Raw genomic sequence first — 19,268 nt, 5'->3', positions numbered from 1 at the left:
AATAATTTTGTTTAAAACTAAACTATTACTTGACTAGTTTAAGAACTGTCGCTTTGATCTACTCAAACAGAAAAAGATCTTGAATTAAAACTACCAGTTAAACGCGTGAACAACATGTGCATGCAATCCTTAATTAACGCAAAATATTTTAAGGCCCTCTGCAACCTGTAATTCAGAATTTAAGGCAACGCTAAAACTGCTAAAACCTAATTTGGGGTTTTAATGGCAGAAATGAGTGACATGGAGGAAGCGTGATGAGCACGGACTCGCTTTATAGTACCCATTATTGTTGTTTTCAATGTTTGGATGAAGAACAGTGTTGCACCTTATGGCGCTCTGTCCAGCTATCATGGTCGCCTGAGATTCACTTTATGCAAGCACAAGGAAGACAGGCATTTCAAGTGAAATCTAATTTGAGCTTTTTTGGCTAAAATGTGAGGTGGATTGTGGCATTATTTGAGCTGCAATGCACAGATGAACTGAGAATGAACGCGTGGAATGAAAAATGTGAACATTTTTGAGCACTTTAAGAACTTCCAGCTTTGACGCTGCGGGAATTTAGTGTTTTTCTCCCGGTCCCAAAGTTCACCATTTTGGGGCTCAACCACACGAAGGAATATATCCCCAAAATTTGAAGAATCAGCCTGTTTGAAAATCAATTAATCTCATGAGGCTCCACGCCATGGCAATGACACAAACATTGTGACAAACAAACAGATATTGTAAGACCCAAACACAGCCGAGAGGCAAATTCATTGACTCAAATAAAGCAACTTTGAGCATGAGCATGGTCTTGTTCTCTGACAGCCCAACCACACTGGAGCCTCCAATTCTGACGGCAACATAAGGCTAGATTAAAATCGTGAACACGTGAGGAGGGGGAGACAAGTCGGCACAGCACGTGGCGAGATGGACGTTGCATCTTTGTTTGTCTTTGTTGGGGAGCTAAAGACAGATGGTCAGCTGATGTTGCGCTGTCTTGTTTCCCCCTTCCTAGCTTTAAAGAGCAATGAAATCATGCGCTAAGCATCACTGGACACGTGGCCAGTGAACTGCGTACACCAATACCCGTTTAACAAAGTCTTGGAGCATTTTTATTTATTTTTTATTTATTTCTTATTTTAAACATTCCAGAGCGTCAACATGTTCAAAACTCACCAAATTAAGCAGTGTAGGGATGACAGTTAAAGATTAAGTTTTACTGCCTCTGCCAGCAATAGATGTAAAAAATATTGATACTAGGAAGGTTGGCAGCGATAATTAATGGCACTCAAACAAGATAATTTAATGCTGTATATGCACGGCGAATGTGTGGAGCGAGTGGAGAGTTTTAAATTCCTAGGGTCCATAATCCCTGCTCATGTCACTTGGGAAATAAAGACCACGGCACTCGTCAAGAAGGTGCAGCAGGGGCTACATTTCCTGAGACTGCTCAGGAAAGGGCAACTAAACACCAACCTGCTAGTGACCTTTTACCAGTCAGCCACTAAGAGCATGCTAACCTATGCTGCGTCAGTGTGGCACTCAAACTACACAGAAGCCGACAGGAATAGACAGCCGAGGATGATCAACACAGCCCAAAAGATCACCAACTGCCCCCTCCCGACCTCATCCAGCATCGATAAATCCCGGTGCCTTAGAAGGGCAGAGAGCATCATAAAAGACAATACGCATTCCGGCTTCCATCACTTAACCTGCTGGACTCTGGAAAGCGCTACAGGCCCATAACAGCCAAGACAAACAGACTTGAGGAAAGTTTCTTCCCAAGAGCTGTCACTATACTCAACTTGAGTTCTGCACCTAGGACATAATCAAGACTAATTGCTAGCCACTTTAGTCACTTTGTAACAGTTACCTATATTGACTGCTAATTAACTACGTTTTTATTATGTTGACCACTTATTTATCTAGTTGCTGTTATTGACTGATATTTTAGTGTCATTTTTTACTTGTAAGTTGAACATTTGGGACTTTCCAACATTGTGGAATGCAACATTCCAAATCTCTTTGTGAAATCAAGCATTAAGATTGAGGAGACAAACTAAAGGGGTGAGTGATGAAGAAGACTTTTGTCCACAAGGTCAGCCATGTAAATAGAGAAGCAAAAACTACAAAGTGATGCTCCTTCAGGAGCGCACTGATGATTTAGCCGGAGGTGATCATGATAATGACATGTTCAATAAAAATCCTCAGACCGGCACCAATGTCAGCCTCTCGCGGCATGCAGAGAAACTGGCAAATCTGCTGCAATTGGAAAGATTACAGGCAAACATTGGCACTGTTTTGCAAATTGTGATGAGATGTAAGGAAGAGTGACCAATTTCTAACAATATCTCGTATGACAAAGGATGCTTAATTATTGTTAAGTGGTGCGTTTCTTTGAAAGTGCTGAATGCAAATAAAAATAAAAAAGTGTTTCAAATAAGATTCACACGGCCTAATTTCTTTTCAGATTTTGAGGGTTCGCGATACGTATCATGTTTGAGTACCATTTGAAATGGGTGGCCTGGCAGTAAATGCTCACTGTCAGCCCTCGCATTGCAAATTGATCGGATGGCTTAGACAATTTATTTCGAAATAATTTAAATATATTTGAAGACATTTGCCAAAAACGCGAGCACAAGGTGAACAATGTCTTGCTCATTCGCCTAATTATTTAAAGAAACTCTTCTTCAGCTTCTTAGATTGTTTTGGGTAGGACTAAACATGGACCCAGGTGACGTTACACAGAATTGCTACACCCTGATGTACCTCAGCACCAAGCTCTGCCACCTTGTTATAACCCCCTCTCTTTTGAATCTCACATGTTGTATATTATGTTATTTGGGCTTGCATAAAAATGCACAAACCAATGTTCCCCAGCTTGGAGTCTTGTTTTTTTTCCCAGATGCCAGGGCATGAGAATGCAGCAGCTTCAAGCTCTCCCTACTTCAATTCAATTAAATTCAGCAATTGTCCACAGTAGGTGTGTTTCAATAGGTAGCAATTCTGGAAAGGGCCTGCTGAATTTCCAGCGTTGGGTCAGAGGTATCAGTGCATAAATTAGAACCACTATACCCCTTGTCACCCGAATAAAGATTCTGCTCTATTTCTATCAAAATGATCAGACATAAGATGAAGTGTGGTAATATTGCGGCCTTTGCCCACATTGCACTTATAGTATGCATAAGTGATTACCTAGGTTGGTTGAAACGGGCATTATCCGAACAGTTACTATGTTATTACCTTGTCAAATGTCCAGAACTTTCCTGTGTCTGAAATAAGTTTTCTATGAGAACTTGGCACTTGAATGAGGCGCAGTTTGAGCACAATCAGCAGACTTGCCTGCAGCGTGTGAGACCTGACAGAACAGTCTTATTTTCCTCCACATTTTGAGGCCTTATTACTTAGTTATATTTTAATTACCATTTTTTGAGTATACGGCATGACTTTTTTTCCACAGCATTTGAATTCTGACTTTTATAAAGAAGTGTCTTATTTGTGAAACGAGCTTCACATATTCTCATTTAAAAAAATGTTGATTTCTGATCATGATGCTGTTGTTACATAGAGTGCGTTCAAAGTCTTTAATCAATAAGGTGAGCGTTACATTAGGACACTTGATTCCCTATGTGTATTCAGACACGTGACCGGACGTTTGGTCTTTTGGTCGCCGTTATGGTTAGAGTTAAGTTTTAATCGCTAAGTACATTTGACAACTCTAACGGCGACCAAAAGGCCAGCGACCAAACGTGTGAGCACCATTCAGACAGGGTTGGTGTATCCTCTAAATGTCCCCTTATCTAGTGATAGCTTAATTGGCTCCCTTTATGATAAAAAAAACTGTTTATTTTAGCCACATGTCAAGTTATTGTCACTTGTTTCTGTTATTACAGAGGAACCATTTAACTCTAACCATAGATAAATCATCTTGCCTTCAAATACTCTGGGAAAGATGATCCATATTGCATGCGCATTGGTAATTATCAGCGTTCACATGCTTTTTTGCTGTCATAGCAAAACAAAAACATGGCAGACACTGACTTGGTTTGTTGTGTAGGCAAAGCTTCAATATTCATTATCATTTATTAATTTATCATATTTTTATATTAATATTACATATTTTTCTTGATTAGGACACACTCACTGTATACATTTAGAGTAACATATTTTTTAAATGTTTTTATCAATATTGATAATTCATTTAAACCACTTAACGTACTCTGTCTTTCCCAGCACCAATAACCTACTCTGTCGTATTTCTGAAAGAATCACATAGCTCTTCTATTCAAATACCTGATAGAGTGAGCGTGCTTTGAGCTGGCAAGAGGGTACATGTGCGCCCGTGAGCGGTTAAATTAGCCTGTAATTGTATTAACATCGGATTATGCCTTCCAGTTGGATGTTATATGCGCTCTCAGTGCATTTTATTCATTTTAAAGGGGAGAAAAGGTGGTGGTGGCTGTGAAAAGACAGCGATTGCCAGTGTGCACTGGGCTTGGATTGTCCTAAGCGTTCTTATCAAAACTATAATCTCATTTCACCGAACTTTCGTACAAATAGGGAAAAGGGAGCAAAGCCAACAACAGGAGTGTTAAGCGATAATGTTTATGAGTTTGTGTCCCGGTCTGCCAGCTAACACTACCGCCTGCCCCTCCCTTTTCAAGGCAGGCAACCATGAATGGGAATAAGAGTCGAGGGAGGTGCAGTGATGTGAGGCGCACACTTATGAATTCCATCTAATTACTCCATCACATAATTTCACAAATTGCCTTTTCAGAGGAGAGCGGCGCACGGGGCGCGTTGGGGGATTGGAGGCCCGAGCTTTCATTTACTTCTCATTTCTTGTTAAATTAAACAAGAAAATACCATTTGGATCAAAGCTAAAGGGGGTAAAGGGGTATAAATTCCAATGGCATGATGGGAGGTTTTGAAAAAGTATGACCATGTTTGCTTTGCAGAGGTCAGTCAGCACTGCATCTCTGGCACTTCCTGCATGCTGTGGATTTATTTCCATTCAACTACTTCGCTGTATTTACAAATATTTTTAGCCTTTTATTGTACCTTTTACTGTAATGGTGCATTAATCTTGATGTATTGATAAAGTAATGATCAAATCAACTTGATTGAAACCCATTAAACATCCCCATATTTTAGAAATGTCATTTTGTTTACATTCAGGGTTTTCTCTCAAATGTGTAAAATATTTCAGAAACAAAAGTGTACAAAGGGTCAATTAATTTATAACATTGGTTCAATGTAAGTAATTTTGTGGACATATTTTATACAATCATTCAAAGGCCCTTAAATCGAGTCGTGAAAAACTGAATTATCGGCAAATATGCCATTTTCGTCTAAACAGTTGATATTGTACTGTGATTTAATTTTACATTTGTAAACCTATTAATAAGATATTGTACCCCGCCTGGTATCCAGGCTAGGATAGCACCCAGCACCCCACATGACCCTCAGGAGGATAAGCAGTTTGGAAAATTAATGAATGTAGGAGCACGGCTGCAAGGGCTAGCAGTAATTATTCACCGGCAAAATGGATTTGACGTCTATCATTGTGATTGCTACCAACTGACACTTTTTCTCCTAGTATTAGTCCTAACATACATTATAAAATATGCCCAAAAAACATCAAATAAGATGCAGAAACGCAGCTTGATACTGGTTGAATGCCTCCTACAACTTGCTACTACATCTAGTGACAGCTTCATCCCAACACCCACCTTCCCTTCCCACTCAGGCACAATAGTGACTCCCTTGAGAAATCAAATGAAAGCGGAGGGGTCTACTGCCCTAGTCTAGTTTTGCTGTATCAACATCTTCCTTGGCATGAGCGCTCAATTATTAAATACACTTGAAAGATAATAGGGGGATTTGTTTGTGTGCATGTGTTCAATTGGTGTGACACTGATACAGCTGGTAAGTGAGGCATTAACTCGAAAGTAGTGCGATTAAAATGATGGTGATAGAGTAAAAATGATGCAATAAAAGTAGGCTGCTGCAGTCATTCAGAAATTACAGCCAGATTGCTTTGCTTTTTTGAAGGAGTACAGTAAAAAAAAAGTAGGATGCAAATAGGCAGTTGAAATAGTCAAATTACACAAGAGGAATTCAGCAAGTTGAAAAACTTTTATGGGTATGGACCTCGATAGCAAAATGCCCCTCACTTACTCAGAATATGTGCCACCTAAGAGTGGCTTCAGGTTGTGCATGTTTGCTGACGCAGGCCATTTAAACTGTGGATCTTTTTATCAACAACCAAAGCAAAAGAGTGCAGGCTTATTTGAATGATTTCTTGCAGAGGAACTTCGAATTAGAGACATTTGCTGATACAAGCTCTTTCAAATATGTTTACCTTTTTCATGTCTACAGTTCTGCGATTGCTAAAGGTGGGGCTTTTTATCTGACTCACACAAGGTGGGCTCCTGTTTCGAGTTCACTCAGACAGTTACCTGCTCAAGAGGTATCTGTTTTTTTCTGGCCAAAAATTTGAAAAACTGGCTTCTTTTGCTGCCTCATTTAGTGTTTTACTATGTGACAAAGGTCAGTAATTACAAAGCAAGTACTTTTTAGAATCTATAGACTACATAGTGCCCTGTAATCTTTTCAGTTATCAGTGTGCATAACACAGCATGGACAGTAATTTGACTATATATTTCTTGGGCATTTAGGTGGTTAGGTAGACCACCCTCTACTTTTATATGTCGAGGGACTGAAGCTAGCCCCAATGTCAGTGAATGTTGGATGAGTTCAAGTGTAAAGTTGAACTCCCATCAAGCCCTCTCTCTGTGAGGAAGTGCCCTGGTGTGAACTTGCGTCTGTTGCATGTTGTCTTGTATCAAGCAAAATCACAAGCTGTGTTCACCATTTGAGGTCTCTTGAAAGAATGGCATATTTGTATTTAATAAGTGCTGCGTCAAAGCATCTCCAGAATTTGTTAGCCGGGGGGCGTGCCTGGCTTGGAGCGAGTGACAACACAAGTGTGTGTTTGTAAGAGGTGCAGCGTGATAGTAGAAGATGAAGAAGAATGGGAGTGACTGTGGTCAGGCAAGCATTGATGTGTTGTTAGGCGTGATAAAAACCAGGTGGTTGTGGTCTTCGAGAGAAGTTTTCACATGAAATGTGAGGGTGAGAGCGACTGAGGTCCCATCTCATCTCATCTCATTGTTTGAATCGCTTCATCCTCATTAGGGTCGCAAGGTGTCCTGGAGCCTATCCAAACTGACTCCAGACCAGAGGCGAGGGACACCCTGAATCGGTGGATAGCTGATAACGGCACAAAGAGAGCCAAAGATAAGGGCAATTTAGAGTGTCCAATCAGCCTACCATACATGTCTTTGGAATGTGCGAGGAAACCAGAGTACTCGGAGGAAACCCACGCAGGCCAAGGGAGAACATGCAAACCTCAAAAAGGTGGACGTGACCTGGATTTGAAACCAGGACCCCAGAGCCGTGAGGCCGACGCGCTAATCACTTGCGCAACCGGTCTGCCCTGACTGAGGTTCAAAATTTTTATTTTTCTCACGATTGCCACGAGAACGTAAAAACTAGAATTCCAAGATTGCTTTAAAGTAGGGCAGCTAAAACCAGTTATTTGTCTCACTGTGCCTTATGCCTTAAATTTATTCTCTACCATCCACGACTACTAGGGTTCATTGGATTTAAAAAATGTTTTTAATACGATTCCGGATAATAAGAAACCAATTCATAGAACTTGAAGTAAAAGTTTCCGTCTGTGTGAAATTAACAGTAATTTACCACAGGGAAGAAAATGAGAACTCACTGTTAGATGCTGGAAGAGCCATGCTCGCATAATGTTGGTGGCCACCTTAGGGAAGATGCCCCTTTTCTTGTTCCGCTTCTTTTCTTTATCAGGGTCGTCGTCGTCACCCGTGCTTGGTGAGGCCACACTGTTGTCCAAACCGTCTCCTGCAAAAAATAAAATCAAAAGCCAAGACATTAAATGCACCGTTTGTTGACGTCGAGCACCTCAAAGGAGGATAAAATACCGAGCAGTTCCTGAGCGGCCGATGGTGTGCTTTGTATGCCAATGCAACAATAGCCCAAAGTGAATAGCGCATCATAAACACATTCATTTTTAATACTTTTATAAATATCCCTGCCTTTCATAACCCCCACAGTCAAAACACAACTCGCATCCTAGCACAAAGGACTTGTAAGGTCGCATTTCCCCACTCAGCCATCCTAGCCCGCACAGAATTGAAACTGACAGAGAGATTTAGTCTTTATTATCCTAAATGTGGAGAAGAAGGGGGGTGGTTATTCCACATTTGACTCGCACTGGGAAAGAGTAACACATTGGTACAAAAGGAGTGGCTGCCAAATAAAAGGTAGCGCTAACAAAGATAGCTGCTTTTCATAACAATGCCGTTACGGATGCTTACAGCAACCTGTAGGGTTTCGATAAGGCTCCATATTTAGGCCAGTTCACCGCACCTGAAGAGGAACGGTTTATGATAGGGAGGGCGTATTTCAAAGGCTTTTTCTATGCATTCACATATATGTACTGTATCTCCATATGTACATCTCACCAATTACTGAAGGTGCAGCATAAGAGCCTAATTGTTGTTATGAGTACGTATTCTAAGAAGGCAGATGGCGGAAGGAGCTGTAAACAAGCAACCGAGCTGAGATTCGAATGCGGAGAGAAGGAAAATATAAATAAAAAGTGCAGCAAGAATCAGTTGCAGTTATTTATTGATTACACACAAAGCACTTCTAAAGCTCTCTCGGCTTCCAGCGGTGCCGGAGCGACACCTCGCTAAACCCTGAGCGCATTGATAATTAATGGAGATATTGGCGCTAATCCGACTGGATATGACTTTTTTTCCATGCCAGTTGCCATCAGCGAAATAATCAGCGGCCTAAAACCCGGGGCCTTTGCTCCCCATTACCTCAGGCAAAAGAATTCCTGAAAGTGCGCCTGCGGGGCACCTGAATTATAAACACTATTAGGATAGGGAGAGCGCCCATATCTGCGCTGCCAGCTCCCGCAACACAGAGATGCATATGCGCACATATGGAGAGCTTTTTAATGAAGTCACGGGGTTAAAAACAAGGTTCCAGATATGCAGGTGGGTACATTCATTCGTTAATTTTCTGAAACGCGTATCCTCACAAGGGTTGCAGGTTTGCTGGAGCCTATCCCAGTTAACAGCAGACACATGAACTGGTTGCCAACCAATCAGGTGCAAACATTAAGCAAAACACTAAATAATTGACAGGGAATTGAAATTCTTTAAACTCTGAGCCTCAGAAAAGAAATACTACATTTGTATGAATTGGCATCACATTTATATGTTAGTGCTGGTTTTATCAGGGAAAAATCAAACTGTTCAAAATTCATGTGTCAAATTTGATGTTTGGCCATATCAGGTTAATAATGGACATAAGCACAGTAAGACGGCAGATCAGTCGAACGTAACGCTTTTAACCAAAAGTCATCTTCAAGAATAAAAGTCTCTGTGAGAGGGTTACAGCTTTCACATTGTCCAGAGAATTTTGAGCAAACTCTGCACCTCGAAGTATAGCTGACTTCCTAAGACTAATATGAACTACAATTACAATGTCTTAATAAACAGGAATAGAAACCCACAACTAAGAATTCCACAAAAGCATTTGCTGCCCGGCACCCCAGAGTATAGTAAACTGTTTAAATATCAAAATGTATTTACAGCTACTAGAAAACTGGAAAAAAATATACATATATGGTCGCACATCAACAAATGAAATATGGCTGAAAATACTTTTTTACATTTAAAAACAGATAATCCTCATGATTTAATGGGGAATATGATGCCCAGAATGCAATAGCTGCTGTGTAGTCACATAGGCCATAGAACAGTGGTTCTTAACCTTGTTGGAGCTACCGAACCCCACCAGTTTTACATGCGCATTCACCTAACCCTACTTTACTGTAAAAAAATATATATATGTATATATTTTTTTCAAATTCAAGATAAATAAATTCCTCACAGCACTGATTGGCCAATAAATGTCACGTGAACATCTGCAGCCATTAATGGTCAAGCGGGGCATATTATCGTGTATAGATAGACATGACCCCTGAGACCGACTCACCAAACTCAGGTTAAGAACCACTGCCATATAAAATGTAAACAGTACAGTACAGTTCTTCCTCTGGTATCATCTTGGTATCATTTTTTTTTTGAAAGTTTTGTGATCTTACTGTAAATGGTCATAAAGTACAGAAATGTTCAACTGTCAATGGTGATTTCAAAACAAAGCTTAGTTTCTGGAGATTGAGCACCCAAAAAGTTCACACATTGTGTGCGTGTTTTTGGCAGGTTTGTCCATGCAGACAAGCCGTTTGTAATCCAATATCAGATTTTCATTGGAAGCAAATGCTCTGAATCCATGGTGAAGACCAGCTCATGTTCACTAAAGCCTATAAAAACAAACCCAGGGGCTCGCCCCGTGCAAGTTGGGAAAACAGAAGCAAATGTTGTGTCTGTATATCTGTGATCTGGTGGGTTTGCGTATTACGCATATAAGTTAAACGATGATTGGCTTACTTATATTGCCTCCTCCATAATCACACAAATAAAGTACTTCCCATCCAGACAAACAAACAGAAATCACCGGCATACCGTTGAAATATGTGTAATATGTTTTCAAAACCAATAAAAAAACGTTAGAGAATGGGCCTTGACTGTCATAGTGGGGTGAGTGTTTCAAACAAGTATCTAAAATTTTATTAAGAGCGCGTTATTCAAGTGAGGGTTCAGAAAAAATACTGTGTCTCATTATCTTGATTAAGGTGTGCAAGCAAAGTTTTAGAGATCAATTTTAATTTAGGTTTGGTGTTAACTTTTCAATGTGATTTAGATGTCAGTGTGGGTTTCAAGCTATGGTTTCAAAAGTATTAGAGGTTGAGACAAATGTAACATTTTCCACAATTTGTCTTTTTGGGAATAAAGCATACTTTTTGCTCTGGCTTTTTTTTATTTTGGTCCTACTCTCATTTGTTATTACCTATCATTAGGGCTATAAAGGAAGTGCTATAAATTTTATCAGCCTTTCCATTCACCGTGGGATTTGATGTCAATCGCCTCGGCAAATTCTGGAATCGAATACTGTTAGAGGACGAAGAGGAAGTATTCCTTCACATAAGACAAGAAAGAAAGAGGAATGCCAAAAAGATTTCCAGCCAAGTTTGGGGTTTGCAATGAGATTCCAAGAAGCATGCGGTCATCTCATGACATAGTAAAGCTTCAAGTGACCACATTCAAGATGGTCCAGCTTGCATCTAAACACAAAAAGAATGAAGATGCCAAAGACATGACAACAGCAAGAAAACAAGGTTTAAGAAGGGGTGAATCAATGAAGGATGGTACTTGGCCATGGGGGTGCGAGGCTCAATGCTTGCCGTGTATGTGTGTGCGTAAGATGCATGCATGCATGCATGCATGCATGTGCATTGGTCTGTGTGAGTGTGTGCGTGCGGCCTTTTCTTTATGCATGTGTGTTTCCAAGCGCGGCAGTACATGTGTGTGTGTGTGTGTGTGTGTGTGTGTGTGTGTGTGTGTGTGTGTGTGTGTGTGGCAATTAAGGAGCAGGCCAGTGACTGGAAGGAGCCAGGGGCAATTGAAATGCCCCGGGGCCAAGCAAGGGAAAGAATATTTTATCAGTCGCCTCATACGCCGAGTACACGCATACTCACCCACCCACACACACACACACACACACACACACACCCTTGTGTACCCGCACACCCCCACACAGGGAGCAAACAGATAATGACGTAAAAAGTAGGTTAGCCTTGGCTATGCAGTTCCTCTAGCGTCATTAGCATTAGCCATGTCAATGCTTATTTGGCAAGGGTGACTTTCATTCTTAGTTTTGTATTTCTCTGATAGGAATTGGGGGATGACATTTAAATATGTTAGGAAAATGAACAAAAAATACTGTTATTCTGCTGTTAAATTTCTCTGTTTAAAATTTATATTTTTGTTTTCCTGTCCAATTATTTGATTGTAATTATTGAGCCTGAAAAATCTAAGGTTTTAGGTCATTGGCCATGGCATATTTAATCGTCCAAATAAGGTGGAAATGTGCCAGCTCATCATATTAAAAGGGTAGTACTTGCTATTTGAGATGGTAATATTTTTCAAACAAACCAAATTTAATGAGGATATAAAAGCATGATTGTTTTATGAAGTCCTTCCGTTGTTGATTGATTTTTTTATTTATTTCTAAAATTATCTAGTTTCTGTTTTGCTTATCCTTACAATAATCACTGTTTCTCAAAAAGTAACTTAAAGTATGTTGTTATTGTTTTTTGTTTGTTTTTTACCTTGAATTCTATAATATTATTGAGTTTACAATAGCAAATTTTAACTATTTGAAGTGCAGATGTCAGCCAGCCACTCACAGTTCAAACAGGTTGAACTTCTCTTGTGGTCACTGGAACTGAAACATCATTTACTGCCAACCATCACAGTTCAGATTTACATATTTGGAAGGTTCAACAATACGTCACTATGAAGACAGCTAACTACGCTTCATCTGTGTTACGTCTCAAGGCAAATGCTGACATTATTGAGCGCTATCTAGGCTAATCTGTTATGATCTGATTACAAGTTGCCACGTCGGAGGTGTTGGCCGTTTTTCTACCGCCTGAAAAAATAAACGGCTGCCAATATTTGCCAATCTCTCACAAGCGAAACTGTGCCTTTTACCTTCTGGCACAATGTGGGAGAATTATGACATTTAAGCTTTCTAATAAATCCATCTCCAAACCACTCACCCCCCCTGTGCCAAGAGCACAAAGGGTGATGAAAATTAGCCTTGTGCCGGAGTTCATGAGCACAGCGATCATTTGCAGATGGCTAAACACTTTTTTAGAAGATTTTATGGAGCTGGCCGGAAAGAGAAAAGAAGTGCTTAGTGGTGATGTCACATGAATGTTTGTTTCTGCTTTGTCTCCCATCGGCCAGCTCCTTAATATAAAGTTTCACAACTAAAGCATCTCACATAACATCGGACGCTCCGCACCAGGCGAGACCCAGGCCTCGGGGCCTTGCTATCGTGTTCCGCGCAGGCGACGCGCCAAGCTCTAGTGTAGCAGGTGAGAAAGACATAAAATCTAGGTGCCATACACAGAGGCAACATAAGGGGGTTGAGGAGTCAGGCTTTTTTTCTTTCTATAACTCTGTTATTGAAAAAAGCAGCGACTTTATTCACTAAACTGTTCAAGTTACAATGCAAAAGACATCTTTAGTATTGTGATTTTCAATTAGGTGCTGATTTGGATGAAATCAATGAAAGACTATATCTACAAAGATCATTTGATATCTAACAGTTGAGTTTGTAGCTGCAATCCAAACCACCATTTACATTATTTTTGACTCGAGCCAGTGGCACATAAATGCTCCGGCTTCCGTTAGAGGGTGGACGTATATTGTTGACTCATTAACTCCTTCAGTGACAGTGGTCACTAAAGCTGATATCTATTCAAAAGTTATCATTAGACTCAAGGACAGTTTCTTCCCAAGGGCTGTCACCATACTCAAGTCTAGTTCTGCACCTAGGACCTAATCATAACGTAATACTACTGCTTATACTACTTATTTATTATGTTGACCACTTATATATCTATTACTTCTCATGGATTGTTTATTTATCATTAATATACATTGGTTATCTATCTGTTTGTATGTTGTTGAGTCCATAGACTCAGGGAGTGGTGCGCTCTCAACAACTTGGCGCAAAATGTCTAAAGTTTAAAATACATTTTGTCCTGAAAATTCTCAAAAATGATTTTTACAAGATTGTTTTAGATGGAATGTTTTTCTGATCTCCCTTAATATGTGACTGACTGAATAAGACTCAATGTTTGAATTCTTACAATTTTATCTCATTGCCTTTTAGCAAGTGGGTGTGTCAGTTCGCTATGTTATACAGCATTAAGACTTAACACGGCCACTGGCAATCACAAAGTGGGCAGGTAATTCAATTTCATAATTAAGGTCATTTTTTTGGCGCACCTTCACCTTTTACAAATGTTTTTTTTATTTTGCAGATTGGTTTGACTCATAAAATTAACTGCAATGAAATCACAAAAAATCCCCATATGTCACACTTCTCTTTTGACCTATCTTTATGCATAAAAATGTTCACAATTTTGTTCGTTCTAAAAGGGGCAACAGATAGAGAATAAGTCTTGTAATAGTGACAACAATCTGTAACTTTGCTAATTTACCAAAAAACTAAAACGATGCAAAATATTTGCTATTGCTGGCTACAAAAAAAGAATGTGGTCAAGAGGAATTGAATTTGAACATGTGATATTTAACCCCTTAGACGTCTGATCTATTTGGACTAGGATGGTTTGAACTGAATGCAATGTGAAAAGAAAGAAACACAAAATCGTTCCACACGGACACAAACTGCATTCCCAGCAATCCTTGCTGGCTTATGCTCCCCCGCCCCCTCCACAAAAAAACAAGGGGAGGTGGGGAACAAAAAAGTAGTAGATAGCGCTTATTGAAATCGACCCATTCATGAGCACTAAGGGGGGTGTGGGAGGGGTGGAGGTGTATGCAGGGAGGGGGCCTTCAGGACCCTCCCATCGCCCAAATATTGTGAACATTTAGGAATTCCAGGAAGATTCCAAAGCAGGAGTATACTTTTAAAAGCATCTCTCCCTTTAAGGCGCCGAAAATGAAACACCAGCACCGTTTTTTTTCTTCCTCGGGATGTTCCACGGGGCGTCATTCCAAAAATGGCTTCTTAAAGTATTCCAAACAACACACTATATACACAAAACATTCACTGTGGCCAAAGTTTTTTTCTTCACTTGTGTGGAAGAGAAGGCAGGATTCAGCGCATAAATGCATGAGTTGTGGACAAAACAAGGCGAGTCGGCGCATCTAGACTTTCCCCGCCTGCCCGTGCCGGAGAGCAACACCACTATTTTGGGATCGCAATGAGGTCGGATCGCATCCCTCTGTCAGGGTAGATTTCATTTAGTGGAACATAAAAACAAACAAGATGGAGCACAGTTGTCCTGACAAAAAAAGTGTAATTGGGTCAACTTTACTTGGCTGCTGAGGCACACAAGGCATGTTATTGTGAAAAATAACATTTGATATTCTACAAATGACACTGGGAAAAGACAGATTTGCAGAAAGTCTGGCTGTCAAATTGTGTGTTTATTTATTTGAGAAGATATGAACATCATTGTGAATTCCCTGCTTTAGAGTGCACCTGAAATTGGTATAAGACGGACAAAAGAATTATCTAAAGTTTCAAAAGAAAAAAGAAACTGACATACACGTGAATGCAGTACTTAACTATAAGTGCCAGGTGTTAATACTGTTACAAACGACCATACAGTGGTACCTTGACCTACGATCGGCTCTACCTACGAGATGCTGGCGATACGATGAAATTTTCAATCGAATAATTCGCCCTAGCTAGGATCAGAATTTCGAGATGTGACCAAGCCAGGTCGCCATGGCACTGTCTTGCCGCATCTCTTTCGTGCATAAAATATATCTACGAGCATGGGGCAGAGCTTTGCATACCCAAAGAGATAGGCTCAAGCACCCCCCACAATCTTCGTGAGGATAGGTGATAAAGAAGATGAATGAATTAAATGTATATGCTGGTTATTGCATTAGTACTTAAAACACTTAAGACTAACTAGTATTTGTATTTCAAATTTCTAGTCAATTTAAGGTAAACATTTAAGAGACGGTTTTGTAACTTGTTTACACAAACAACAGCAAAATGTCCTCTATTTTACACAAAGCACGACTTTTAAGATGACTTAGAATACACAATGAGTGGAAGGCAGCGGATGAGTTTTATGTGTGTAGCAAAAGGTCAGCTGATGTGTGTTATAGCTGAATGTAGGTCAACACTATTTCAGTAACGCATGTCGTCATAATGACTTGAAAAGACTGTTAACTCACTGGCTGCCATTGATTTCGATACAGGTCCAATTTATTTGTAGTAGGAGGATGACAACTATGATTCACTGCCAACCTCCAGTCGTCCATTCAAATTGGACGTCCATTGTGTGTATTTGTAAGGGGTGGAGTCTAGGAGGGTGGGAGAGGACTCCTGTTGACATCGCCATAGGTGACGGCGAAAAATGTCAGCATTAATGTGACTGCTCTCTCAGTGCCATTTTCCACCACTGTAAAGGGTCAACACCACGGGCTTGCCTTGACACGCCACAAAACGGCCCCGAGCGCCGGTCGGCGACACAACATTAAACCCGTGATGCACACACAAACATTCAGCTACACACTTGAACACAGTCACTGGCTTTTATTCCCACTTCCGGGAGAAAGGGGCCAACGGTACAAGCAAAGACGAAATTGTCGGGTGATGAGTTCACCCTTTCATGTTGGGCACTCTTGCCATGTCGCTATTGATTTCTGTAACGGTTTCTTGCCTTTGTGCTAGTGGGATGGCTGCCATTTCACACAATTAAAAAAAAAGAAGTCCAGCAAATCCACTTGGTTAAAAGTCTATGTCATATTGAACTCACACAGTACCATAAACTTGTTTTTGTTCAATATCCAAGAAGGTTAAAGATTTTCAAGATTGTAGAAAAGGTTGATCCATTTAGGAGGGCTGTCAATACCATTGACTGTGACAGGCATTCAAGCCATTGTTGTCAATAGCAGTCAATGATTTAATGAAACTGCTTCTTGAGCTTACTATTTAGCATTGAGCTACTGTGCCGTTTAAAGTGGAAGAGTATCTAGTGCAAGTTTTATTACACATCAACAAGCATTGCAGATTTTTGAGTTTTTCATTTTCAGGAATTGCCTCAGTTTCGTAAAAAAATATTTATTTATTTCTATTGTACAGTAATCCCTTGAATATCACGGATAATGTAGACGAGACATAGCCGCGATAATCAAAAAAACTGTGAAGCACGATTATTATTAGTACCATACTACATATTTTTGCACCTACAGAAAATTACAAGTACACAAGTACAGTTATAAAGAAGCATATTTATTAATATTAGAGGTATATTTAAATGAAAATACTGTAATGTACTAATATCTAAATATAATCTATGAAAAAATATGTAAAAACGTTAAGTACTGAACTCACTGAAAATACTTCTGATACGCTTGACAGGTTATTGGGAGCTTTAGTCCAAGTCCTCTTTGTCAGATTCAAGAGGCATTGGATCATTGACAGAATCTTCAAGGGGTGCCGTAGGGGCAAACATGGCAACCCCCGTTTCTTTTCCTGTACAAATATGCTGTTGTAGAAGGACGTGACTCCAGCTGAACCCTTCAAAGCAAGTCACGGCTGGTTCGATAATTTAAAAAAAACGACTTGGGTTGTGAGGCACAGTAAAGCAGAAAGTTCCGACTGGAAAGCCACGGTGGAATACATTAAAAAAGTTTATGTTATTGTTACAAGTATGTTGCCATCCGTCGAGTCTCTCTCCCTCTCTCTCTCTCTCTTTGTCCCACTCTCCGTCCCTCTTTCTTTCCCTCCCTCCCTCTCTTCCTCGCTCCCTCTCTCCATCCCTCCCTCAACAACTAAAAAGATTAGTAATTGTAATTACTTTGCATTTAGTTATTATCTATGGGGAACGTTGATTTGAGATGCGAGTAAATTGATCTACGAGCTTGGTGCCGGAACGCATTTAGCTCGTATTTCAAGGTCTGACCGTAGTCAACTTATTACCGTATTTGCCGGACTATAAGTCCTGAGTTTTATATATACATCTCAAGGTATTACTGTACGCATAAGTAATAAAACAAAAAAGGTAAAAAAAGTACTTTATAATTATATAAATGAAGATAATAATAACATGATAAGATTATAACTAACAATACGGAAAAAAAACATGTCACTTTAGTAGAATCAGTTCAGCTGACCAAAGATTCCTCTTACAAGCACTAATAGGGGTAAAACTGGCTGACTCAAAATAAAGTGCATTACAGTTATCCCGGCAGCATAAATTACTTTCTAAAAATTCCAAGAGAAAATGACAAGTCATCAACCGAGGGAAATAATTAAATTATTTGATGACCAATGAATTTAGCAAAAATTTATAAATGTTCAGCACTTCAAAATTTGGAGGATGGCCTTCGTATTGCACGTCGCTACGGAACCCTTTCACAATGGGCTGCCGCTTGCGTAAAAATGCCTTCAGTGAATGTGGTATTATTAGCCTGGAGTGCTATTATTTATTTGATTGGCAAACAGGTGGGTTAAAATCCACAACTCTCCCTGGATAAATACCCTTAAACTGCCAGGCTTAATTCCAGCTGACTATCAGAAATATGTTTAATTTTCTAATCTTTCTCACACTTCGTTCACAAAACTGAATCGGGGAAGAACAGGATGGTTTCTCCCCCTTTATTTTAGTTAAGCCCGAAGGGTCTCCATCTTTGTCCTGTGTCCGCATTCAAGGACTTTGTCAGCTGACTTTTGGAAAAAGGCCTGCCGTTGTGCCATTGTGCCGCTAAGTGCTCTTGGTTTTGTATGGCCTCCCGACCCCCTTTTCCGTTTGACCCCTATGCTCTCGCTCTACCTACTACTCTTTGCTCAGAAGCTAGGAGGTGTCAAAAGCCACCTAAGAGGCAGCCAAACAATTGCGAGTTAAATGTGACAAAGCACCAACATTCATCAATATATCTTCACACCAGATTTTCAGAAAAGTACCAAACTTGATCAAGATTAAGTCATCATTTTTATACTCTCCGGCTTTGACTGTTCTTGCTTTTGTTGTTAAATATGCCAGTCATAATTTACTCATTCCCTGCTGTTGATAGGGGTAGACATCTATTTCTTTTGAAATGAGAAGGTTGATAGTAAACTATGTTTCAGGAACAGACAAGCAATTTTCAGTTCAAATGAATTAGACATATCTTACCATCAATAGTGGCAAATGAGTTAAATATATTACTCTTATGTCTCTTCCATTAGTGAATACAGTTTTTAAGCCTTCAAAAGAACTTTCTCAGTCACAGAATTCAAAACATTTGGAATCAAAGTCACTGTTCAACTTTATGATTATTTTCCACAAAATAATACAACTTAGTATTATTATTTCATAATATACTTTAATACAATGATATCCAAATTATGACGGATGGACTAACTCCTGCCCGTTGCCCAGTTTATTTGGCCCAAAGCAAACCTTGAAAACATCATTGAATAAAGCCTGTTTAAAATCAGCCAATATTGCACTTTTTAGCTTTAATATTAGATGGAGCTAATCACTTAAATCATGTTTCACCATT

General features: G+C 39.8%; 1 protein-coding gene across 1 annotated transcript in view; it reads right to left on the bottom strand.

Annotated features, from left to right (window-relative positions):
• Positions 1-19,268, bottom strand: part of meis1b (Meis homeobox 1 b) — a 100,983-nt gene that overhangs the window by 44,632 nt on the left and 37,083 nt on the right. The window contains exon 8 of the mRNA XM_077729494.1: positions 7,775-7,920. Coding sequence (XP_077585620.1) covers positions 7,775-7,920 — 146 coding nt within the window. The remainder of the gene's footprint in view (positions 1-7,774; positions 7,921-19,268) is intronic.

This window comes from Stigmatopora nigra, chromosome 12 (genome assembly GCF_051989575.1).
Source record: "Stigmatopora nigra isolate UIUO_SnigA chromosome 12, RoL_Snig_1.1, whole genome shotgun sequence".
In the NCBI taxonomy this organism is placed as follows: Eukaryota; Metazoa; Chordata; class Actinopteri; order Syngnathiformes; family Syngnathidae; genus Stigmatopora; species Stigmatopora nigra.
Note: the sequence above shows the minus strand (reverse complement) of the source record. Positions and strands in the feature narration are given on the sequence as shown.